This window comes from Meleagris gallopavo, chromosome 1 (genome assembly GCF_000146605.3).
Source record: "Meleagris gallopavo isolate NT-WF06-2002-E0010 breed Aviagen turkey brand Nicholas breeding stock chromosome 1, Turkey_5.1, whole genome shotgun sequence".
Classification (NCBI taxonomy): Eukaryota; Metazoa; Chordata; class Aves; order Galliformes; family Phasianidae; genus Meleagris; species Meleagris gallopavo.
The window spans coordinates 5,586,283-5,597,852 of record NC_015011.2 but is presented as its reverse complement, the minus strand read 5'-3'; the positions used below and the strand labels follow the sequence as shown (position 1 = coordinate 5,597,852).

Here is an 11,570-nt window from a genome sequence, read left to right as displayed (position 1 = left end):
TCTTTCTTTCTTTCTTTCTTTCTTTCTTTCTTTCTTTCTTTCTTCTGTTTCTTATATAAAAGTCTTCATATTAGTACAACAGAATCTGTGAGAATAGCCAGGGAAATATTAACCTCAATAGTGCTTACACATGTGGCCAAAACTACCTTTTCTAGTTAAACAAAAGATGTGTTATTTCCGAAGTCTCCTGGCATCTTGAATGTTTCTGGACCATCCCACATGATTGTTCATCAGCTTGTCATGATGATCAACTAGTCCCTTGAAGGTGCCTTGGAGATGTACTCCTTGGTATTTATGGATTGAGGGTTACAAGAGTAAGGATATACGTTCCTTCAATTGCACTAGCACAGCTGAGGAGCATCACTGCTGTCAAATACTTCTGTATCTTCCATACCTTATAAACTAAGCCTGTAATACCTCTTTTGTGACTGTGTGCACTCTATCAACATAGCTTCTTCAGATCATCTACTTGTACTGCATTAATTCATCATTGGCCAGCAGTGGTTTTGTTGTGTTAAATTCTGCAATTCTGCAGCAGTTTCTGTGTGAATTGCACAAGAAGAAAAATTGTCTCTTCTCTAATAATCACCAGTTTTCTTACAAGCCATAAAAAGTACTAAACTAGGAAAGAATATTTAAAATATAATGAGAAAAAAACAGTGTGTGCTGTTATCTTTCTTCTCCCTGCTTTATTGAGAGGGTTCTGGACTGGGTGGCAGCTGAAATAGATGCAAAGAAAAGACATTAAAAGTTCCTATACTGGGTATACATACAGATTTATGTATATGTGGATATATATGTGGGTATACATTTATGTTTATATATATATAGTTGCTCCCAAAGTTGTGCCTCCTGCTTATTTCCATGAAAACTACAACACTTAACAGATACAAAGAGCACAATAACACTATTTCATAAAGAAATTTCTCAGCTGCAAAATACTGTTTTTCAACATAATCACCACCTTTAGCTATGCATTTTCATCAGCTATGAACAAGAGCCTGTACGCTGGAATCGTAAAAATCTGCACCAATGGAGATGATCTACTGTCGCTGTCACCACTGCTGAAACATAGCACCCCCCACCTCACTGTGCCACATCCACTGTTTGGTGTCCATATACTCACAGCAAGCATCAATGAATGTCAGTGGGTGTAATTTTTCCACATGGAGAATTTCAGTGACACACCTTTGCTTCATAAATACTTCCATGTCAGACACCATTTTGTCAGACTTCCCTTTTGCTGTCATCTGTCACACGGTGACAAAACATAGCAAAATATTCTTGGGAAGCTTCGACCTCTAGTGTCATACCACCAACATCCGCCTCTGATGTCATGGGCCAACATAACAAAATAAGAGACATTAGTTTTGGACCAGCCCTTGTGTGTGTGTGTGTGTGTGTAATGTTATATATATATATAACTTTAGGTTGGTATGATACTGGCTGGCTGAATTCTATTGCAAGTTATGAAATAAGCCTTGTCAAGTAGCAGTGTCTTGTCACCACTCATTATCATGACACAGGAAATTTATTCCAGACATGTTTCAGATGTTTAAAAGTGAATCCCGATAGCCTGTAAAATAACGGAGTAAAAGAATGGCAATCATCAGAACTTTTACATTTATTTCAAGGTCTGAAATATATTTCTTTCTGACCAAGTCTTACCATCTATCAAATTGTGCGCTACAGGAAAGCACGTGTTTCAAGAAGCTAGCTACAGAAATGTATCAATGAGATGAGGACAGGCTGAGAGAGTTGGGACTGTTCAGCTTGGAGAAGGTAAAGCTCTGAGAAGACCTGAGGGTGGTTTTTCAGTATCTAAAGAGAAAGAGGCAGACAGACCCTTTACCAGTGTCTGTTGTGACAGCACAAGGGAAAATGATTTCAAACTTAAAGAGAGGAGATTTACACTGGAAAAGGAAAAAGCTTTTTACAGTAAGTAAAAGTGAAGAACTGGAATAGGTGGCCCAGAGATGGGGTTCATGTCTCACCCCTAGAAACATGCAAAGTCAGGCTGAATGGGGCTCTGAACAACCTGCTATAGCTGTGAATGTCCCTGTTCATTGATGGACTGTTAGACTAAAAAGGGCCTTATAATAAGGAAAGGCCTTATTTAAAGGTCACTTCCATCACAAAACATTTTATGATTCTATGGTATCACTTACAATCTAAGCTTTCTAGGCTTCTACTTGAGGTCAGGGGGAGATGAGACAAGGACGAGTACATAGGAAAGGTTTTATTTCTCTGTTGACTGTATTTTTGGTGTACAGACAAAGATGGTTTGACTTCAATACTCTAAAAGGTATTTGGGCATATTGCCCTATTTGTGATAGGTTAGACTTCCCATAGTATGTTTATCAAAACTCTCTGGGGCTTCAGGCTATCCAAGATACATTCATTTGACAATTAAAAGTGATATATTAATCATAGTTATTAGTCACTGATACATTTGGAAACTTATTATATATAATGTGTGTCTACATTGCATTTTAACTGAAATATGAAAACACTGTGGGATTTCCCTGTCATACCTCCTATTTTAAATGGTTTATTCTACAATCACGAAGGAAAGGGTAGATCATTTTTGACTTAGGCTGACCCAGTTTCCACTCGTTTTTGCTCACTACATACCAGTATCAGTGAAGTTACAGTGACATAAACCAGAGGAATATAGTCAAAAATCAGATCCTTCCTATATCAAATCACTTTCCACATCTGTTTCCTATTTGTCTCATAATGACAAATGGAATAATCTTGGGAATATCTTCTGCTTTAACTGTCCTGCCACTGACTTTATAGCCTTATCAAATATCCATTGGTGTGCATGTTGAACAATTATCATCTACTAAGAAGAAATCCCAAATAAATGTAGATTGTTAATAACATTTTTCAATAATGGCTTGTAGCATTAGTGCCTTTTTATATTACTGTAGTTGAAGTAGAGCATTCTCCTGAATTTACTGCTTTTATTTATTGTGCAAGTTCTATATATGTACATGCAGCATTAAAAAAAAAAATACTTTTTCATTATTAAATCATTTCTGGTCAGAAGGAGTAAAGTCAGAAAATTGCATAGAAGTGAGGAATGTGTCTGGACTATTAAAAAGTAGAAAGGACAAAAGAAAAGTAATTTAATATTGTGCAAGGTATTACAGATACAGGATGACTATATAAATATAATCAAGCAGGCTACATCTACAAGATTGTGCTTGAATTCTAGGATCAAATTTCACGAAGTTTGCCCAAAGTTTTTATCTTTCAAAGTAGGAAATCTCTTCAGATAGGCTGTTCTGCTAAACAGTCCATTTTCCCTTCACCTTTTTTCACCAGTAAATGAAATGTTAAGAGCTTCTGGAGTTCCTTTGAAAATATGTAGTGCACACACACATATCAGCTATATGTGTGACTGATCTTCACATTAAATAATATATATATAATCAAAGTAATTGAGTTAGTTTATTTTTATTTTTCACATCCTACAGCAGCACTGTGGAGTGCCAAGGATCTAGCACTGATTTCTGGAGCATTATCCTTGAGGATGAAATAATTGTGTGCAATTCATTGAGGCTTTTACTTTCAAACACAAGACAGTACAATATAATTTCTGGAGTTCACACACTAGTGAAGCTTCTCTGAAGTTCTTGTGTAAGATTTAGTCCAGAGAAGAGAAGGAAAATGGGCAACTTAAGAACAGCTTGTAACTACTTAACGGTAGTTACTCTCACTGTTTCTCATCATAGTAGATAATATAGATAATATAACAAGGACTGAAAGCCACAAATGATTCCTCAGATGAAAAAAAAGGTTAGTGTTTTTTGTTTTGTTTTGTTTTGTTTTGTTTTTTGTTTTTGTTTTTTTGTTTCTTTTTTAGAGAAAAAAAAAAAGCTTTCATTAAGGGTGCAATGGAAGGTTTTCAGGACTTGTTTAGATAAAACTAAAGCTGAGTATAGCCTGTGCTGGCAGTAGTCTTCTCTCAAATGGAAGCTGCATATTTCTATATATTGTAATATTTTCCCAGTTGATTTATTCTATGAATACATATATTTTAGTCATATTCCACTCTACTTATTTTTATTTCTTTTCTTAAAACAGATAATTATCTCTGATCAGACAGCAATAAATTTGTATTTAATTTATATTTATTAAAGGATTACCTTCATTATCTACCTCGAAGAATTTTTAGGTATTAGCGACTGAGAACTGGGTGCACAGAGTAATTCCCAGAACTATTGCCAGAGTATGTCCTGGCTTTGGAGTTTCATGATTTAGTTAGGTGTCAACGGAAATTAACCACAGTGCAGATGGGAAAATGGAAATTTTAGCTTTTACTGTGCCCTATGCAATTCTTCTATCAACATAATGTCTACTGTGCAAAAAGCATTTATTATTCTGGTTTTACCCTTAGTGTAAAACATAAAGTAAACAAACTATTACGTTTGATTGGCAGATTTGGTCTCCCAGTTAAAATTAAAATCATTAAATGTACTGAAAAGCCAATTGCTTTGGATTTACTGACCTTGATTTGAGTTAGTGTTGACTGAGGCCCTTTTTAATCTTGTTTTATAACCCCATGTACTGTTCCCCCAACTGCCATTTTGTAAAAGTTGCATTGCACATTACTGAAAAACAGCTTTGCTGATGAAGTTAAAATTGTATTTGACCATGCAAAACCAGTAGGTCACTAAGAACTCAAGTTCAGGTTTAGCATCCTGTAATGCATTAATCTACGCTTTCATTTTTTCAGACAAAACATTGAAATTCCAGCTTCTTCAATTAAAATTACACAGGCATATTCTTTGTGAAAGCACAGACAGTTCAATGAAACCAGGTAAAGTGTATGTGAAGTAGACTAGATGAGGCACAAGCTGTGTGTGTTTATTTGTGCTTTTGAATACCATCATCACAATACTGTTTAGAAAATGGGGACTTTTTCCAAATACTCTCCTAGTGTAATTTCACTTCTCTTAAGCCAAAAAAAGAACCACCAAACAGTATGAATTACATATACTGTACTCTATTTAATTCAACCTATTTTTACTATTATTTCATCAAATAAAATGGTTTTTTTCTTTCTTTTTTCCACTCCACAGGACAACATTTTTAGGATGGAAGATTCACATTTTGAAAATGGCCGGGGGAAGAGCCCTTATGATCCTAAATTGCTGACAGCTTCTCTTTTAGTAGGTAGGTGCCAGAAGTTCAAGTAAGTTCAATGAGATGTTCATTCATTGCCAGTTCCCTGCCATATTTATCTATCTATCTATCTATCTATCTATCTATCTATCTATCTATCTATCTATCTATCTATTTATTTTTGCTCTTCACAGCACCTATGGTAGGACTTTGTTTTATGTGTTTTCTGTCTAAGCTGAAGTAGTTATTACTCATTCCAGTTTCATTTTTCAATACAGTTGGCTCAGCCGTCATGAGAGCAGAGTTTGTGTAAGTCAAGATTCAAGTATCACACTAACTGCTTTACCCCTCTATGACACCTTGTTTCTTCAGACTCAGAACTAGGTGACCCTGGAGGTATTTTAATTGCCCACTTTACTGTGTACCCTCACAGATGGCTGCACCAGCACATCTGGGAGCAAACTGAGAGCAGGAATAAGCAATTCTTTGTATCAGTACTATAGCCAAGTAAAGTCCATCACCAAGTTGTACTCACATCTGAGCTGAAGATATACAAACATTCACAGGTCCAAGCCTTAAAATGATGTTTCAGTTGAAGAGATGTATCTGACAATGAATGCAATTAGACTCCTATCCAGAACAGCAAGATTTCAATAAATTAAGTATATTTGAGTTAGTAATACTTAGTTTCATAGAATATGTATGTATGGAGCACCTGGCATATGTTAATCTAATTGAACTAATCTAATTGATTTAATTTATATAATTGATTTAATTTATGTAATTGAATTGTGTTTGTTGTTTTTCCTTCTTCCTTCACAAAAAATGTTTTGTGAGATGAAATTAAGAGAAGAAGAAATTGAGAGCAAAACAAATTTGATTCTTATTTCTGTGAGAGCTCTATCTAAGAGTAGCCACTTTATTCTTAACGTAACTTTCTGGCACTTAATCACAACTTCAAATCCAAGGGGACAGCAGCAGTCTCAGAAGCCTGCAGATTTTCTTATCACAGAAGCCTTTGGAAAATGACATATAACCAGATACACTGTGTTCTCTGGGACTATGTACATCTTGTATTGCTTAGTGACTACAAATTTTATTTGCATTGTATTTAAAAGTGAAACTATCTGAAAGAGGCAACAACAAAAATTTAATCTTCAGTGTGCCTCATTTCCTGATCTTCGAAGCTCCTAATGTTCACAGGTGATGAGCTACCCCGGGGACATGCACTTTTTGAAAGGCAAAACAAGAAAGGCTTCCACATCTTGCCCCAACTTGTACCCTGAACAAACAGAAAGGAAAAAAAGTATGTGTAAAAGTCCAGTGTATAAATTAGTGCCTGGAGCAACTTGAATTTGTGTCAGAGTTACTCTCAAGGGATAGGCTTTACTATTTACTTTAATGTACAATAAAGAAAGAGAATGATGACAAGCCAGTATTACATGGTATACCCGGTATGCAACTGCACAAAGTCAACAGTGTCTAGCTTTTCACATTCCTTTTTTTTCTACTCAGTTATGCACAAATATGATTGTCTTATTTCCCTTGGCTTAGATTTCAAGCCTTTAAAGTACCTTTGTTTTCTTGAGTCCACTCCCTATCTCAGTAATTTTCAGTCCATGTACTATTCCTCCTAATAAACAGTAGACTGAGCATCATATTTTGTTTTAAATCAGCCTTCCATTAGAGTCATGGTTGTATTAACACTGTAGAAAATGGCACAAATTCAACATTCAGTGCCAGTGACTAATTGCAGCTCCAGTGACTTACAAGATTCATGTTGAAGCTAAAATTAACATTCCTGCATCCTGAATGTGAACATCCTTTCTGCTCTGCCTCCTCATAGCTACCTCACAGTTATATTGCGTCATTGATTATAATGCTGCAGTTGTTTCAATATTTTAGTGAAGAAGTTCCACTGATATTTAAGAAACTGTACAGCAAATTCACTCTGGTTCACAATGTCTTACTCTCATCTTTGCCAAAATGCATAAAATTTATGTCAAAATTATGACCAAAGGTAATTTCCTGTCCTCAAATTAGGAAGTGAGAAGCCATTCAATACTCTGGAGGTGAGAAATAGGGAATGAGCATTGTCTGTATGGAGAGATGTGGTGCAACTGTTCCTTGAAGCAGTGAATGGGATATAAAGGCCAGAAAAACCTCTTTATAACAAATACCTCACACCAAGAAGAATATGGATAGATGCCTTCTTCCCTTCTGAGCTGAGAGATAGCTCAGTTGCTCCTGGCCCCTTGTCTGCTACTACCAGTATTCACAAGCAACTAGGGGTTATCTTAGGTTCAAGAGAGCAAATGTAAAAAAATTATTCAGCGCTCATTAAAATGCAATATTATAATTAGTAACAAAATGTAGCTATAGCAAAAATGAAAGAAGGCTGAGAAGAGGAAGTAATTTGTATGGTTAAATGTGGGAGGGAAAAAATAACTTCTGTTCTTCATCAAAAACACTAAAGAGAGCTTTTTACTAAGTGGGAAAAAAGAGTATGTTTTTGACTCCCTAACTAGAAGGTAAATCTTAGGTAAGTGATATGTAATTACCTAGGCTGGAATTTGGTCAAAACACTGAGGTTAGTTTGCAAAAAGCAATTTAAGATTTTTAATAGCCCTTAGTACTCAAGATTCTTATTTTATATTTCAGCTAAAACTCTTATTACTGTTAAAGGATCTTCAGTGTTTCTTCTCTCCTAATAAAATTTAGTATTTGCAAAACAAAAACAAAAACAATAAAAACAACAACAGTTCAAATTGTTCCAATATTTTTCTAATATTCTTTCTTTCCCTCATCCACCTGCAAACATTTTTTCATTATTTTTTTAAGAGTTGTTCATTAAAAGTAGTTATTGTTACTATACTCTTAAGTAAACACCAGCTGGGAACATGATATGACTAGTTCCTAGTAATATCAGACATTATTCAGCCATTCCCATCTGTATACTGCTAATGAAACAATCCCCATTTGAGTGGGCTAATGCACAAATATGTAGAGACTAAGCAGTCTCTGGGTAATACACTGCAAGTGTGTATTCCAGGGCAGGAGAAACATGAGAGGAGCATGGTATTTGCAAAACAAAATCACAGGAGAAAATTATCACTGAATGTGTTAGTCTAAAGCAATAGTACTGGGATAGTTGAAAATAATTCAGGGAGGGGACAGCCATTGTCCCATTATCGGTCAGCTGCTGTTTAGGAAACGTTCCTTTGGGATTTTCAAAAGCTCTGATTATCCAGAACCCTCAAGGCTATTTATGGTTCTGTGTCTCACTGGTTTAAAAGAAAAAAAAATCTATCTATCTATTTATCTATCCATCCATCTATCTATCTACCTATCTATCCATCTATCTATCTATCTATCTATCTATCTATCTATCTATCTATCTATCTATCTATCTATGTTTCTGAAAATCTTAACTTCAGTTATATGAATAAACATATAATAATAAAAGACCACAGAGCCAGGGAATCATAGAATGGTTTAAGCTGGGAGAGACCTCAAAGATCATCTCATTCCAATCACCCTACCGCAGGCAGGGTTGCCACCTACTAGATCAGGCTGCCCAGTACCCCATCCAATCTGGCCTTGGGATGGGGCATCCACAGCTTCTCTGTGCAACTTATTTCATTGCCTCAACATTATCCGAGTAACAAAATTCCTCCTAATATCTAATCTAAATTTCTCCTCTTTTAGTTTAAAACCATTTCTCCTTGTTCTATCACTCACAGATCATATAAGAAGTCCCTCCTGTTTGTAAGCTCCTTTTAGATACTGGAAGGCCACAAGGCCCCAGAACCTTCTGCTCTCCAAACTAAACAAACTCAGCTCCCTCAAATTTTCTTCATAGGAGAGATGCTCCGGCCCTCTGGTCATCTTTGTGGCTCTTCTCTAAACCCACTCCAACACCTCCGTGTCTCTCTTGTGCTGCATTTTAAGAATGCAGTCTTCTCTAAGATCTGAATAGAAAAAATTGGCAAATGAATGCATACTGTTTAGCTTTTAACATACTAACTTGGTGATGAACTTGGAGAGATGCTGGGAGAAGAGTCCTGCACTTCTATGACTCTTCTGTTCAATATGTGGGAAAAATAGTTCTTCTCCCCCTAAATTAGTAACCAGTAAACTTAATAGGTGTATTTGCATGCATATGTTATAATGCTGCTTCTTTAGCATGCAGCAATTTGTATCCAATATATAGTGCTTTCTTTCTATGCAAACAACTGGGGGCCATCAGTTTGCTCTGTACAGAAAGCCATAGTCCTTGTTTTATGCTGTTGGACTGGAAATACAAAGTGGCAACCTTTTTTTTTGTTTCATTTTTTCTGCCTGGGAGATGTTTGTCGGTTTTCTATTTAGTTCTGTTTCCTTCTTAAAGCCAATGAGGACTGCTTTGAAAACTACTACCAATGGAAATCGCACAGCAAAACTATCAGTGACATAGAAAAATCAATTCCTAGCATATCAATGAGCAAATATCAGCCCAAAAGATGGTGTGCATAGGGAAACAAAGATTAGCCTTCTTTTAACTGGAATAGGAGATAAAAATCATAGAATCATAGCACCACAAGGTTGGAAAGGATGTACAAGATCATCTAGTCCAACCATCCTCCTATCACCATAACTATGCATTAAGCTACTAAACCATATCTTGTAGCACCTCTTGAACACCACCAGGGATGCTGACTCCCCCTCCTCCCTGGGCAGGCCATTACAGTGCCTGACCACTCTCTGAGAGAAAAAGTTTTTCTTATGTCTAATCTAAATCTCCCCTGGCACAACTTATGGCCTTTCTCTCAGGTCCTATTTGTTGTCTGGGAGAACAGGCCAACCCCCTCCTCATCACTATCTCCCTTCAGGAAGTTGTAAAATGCAGTGAGGTGTCCCCTGAGCCTCCTCTTCTTCAGACTAAACAGTCCCAGCTCCCTCAGCCACTCTTCTATGACTTGTGCTCTAGCCCACTCAAATTAAATCTTAAGTAGTTTATCAATAGTTCTAACTCAAAGGATGTGCATATCTGAGGTATAAAATACTGAATCTTGTTGTTGTTGTTGTTTTAATTGACCTTTCTATTTCCTTATAAGTAGTAAGTAAAATAGGGCTTGTTACTTTTTTTTTCTTCCCCTCTGATGTATATTGATTTATCTTAACTCACTTGGGAGGGGAAGGCAAGCAAATGAAGATAAGGTTGAAGATAAGGTTAAAGAAAGGTTAAGCATAGCATCAAAGCCATTTTCTCAAGCAAAAAGGTTTTACGTTCTTTAAACACTTAGCTGCATACCCTGTACATAATAATCACTATAATTAAGTGATTGTCTGTCCTTTAAAAACTTGAAAATGACATAGAGGAATGATAAATTGTTAATTAAGGATATGCTGTTCTGTTTCAATTCTGATTACACCTCCTGCTGGGCACGACTGATCTATTCTAATCTCTGCTGTGAATTCATTCAATTCCATGTCTTTCTGCTATCATGTTTTCACCCTTCCTGGCTTTCATGGCTACCATATGGTACAGAGCCTCAGTAGGTTCAATTGATAATTTCATGGTATCAATGTTCTGGGGAAAAGATGCCACTGATATCCAATAGGCATGCTTGGACATGGTTGTCCTACCATGCAAACATCTAAAATTGCCATTAAAAATGATAAACTCATTCCTAAATTGTGTTTTAAAATAAAGTAGAGTTCATCATGACCATGAAAAATGTATTACTTTAGCTTAAAGAAATGGTTATTTCATCCTTAAGCTTCTCTTTTTCACAGGAAACTCATTTAAAATGGGTGGCCTGAAAATAGCAGTTAGAAGCAATAATAATCTTTAATTCCATATTAGAAGTATAGAAGAGAGTATCTCATTTCCTATTTAGGCATAAAAGGGCAGAGTCCTGAAAAAGCATTGCTACCAATTTGAATTCAGGTTATTTTGTATGCAAGCTCTAACATTAATACTAGAAAAATAAGTGATAAATACTTTATTTTATTATTATTTTTTAAATCCCTGGATATCTTCTGTAAGTCTAGTTATTATGTATTTATTATTTTTATTTTCTCTACCAGTTGGCATGTATTTAACTTGATCTGGTCCATTGTGTTTAAACTATGTTTGTCTCCTCCAGAATTATTCTAGCTACTTCAAGAGAGGAACACTGAGACTCTAATACTATGAGTTTCCTCTATCCAGCTGGGCTATGTATGTGCCATTTATGGGCTGAAGTATCACAGGTCAATTTCTAATCCTCTTGTTCACTGTGGTACACTTGGGGTCAAGGTAGTAGCAGATGATTTCATTTGCTCTCTCCCTTAGCTGCTGCACTTTGCCAGTCTCAGTTATAAAAGTGGCAGAAGCTGAAAACCATGTTCTGTCTTCTCTGTAGAAAATCTCTTTTTTAAGAGTAATTGCTGTTTTCAGAGAAGTAAAA

At 35.9% G+C, this 11,570-nt stretch overlaps 1 protein-coding gene across 1 annotated transcript in view; it reads left to right on the top strand.

The window, feature by feature from the left end:
• The window catches only part of LOC100549706 (semaphorin-3A), a 118,031-nt gene that overhangs the window by 97,327 nt on the left and 9,134 nt on the right, over positions 1-11,570 (top strand). Inside the window, exon 5 of the mRNA XM_010717985.2 lies at positions 5,094-5,187. Coding sequence (XP_010716287.2) covers positions 5,094-5,187 — 94 coding nt within the window. The remainder of the gene's footprint in view (positions 1-5,093; positions 5,188-11,570) is intronic.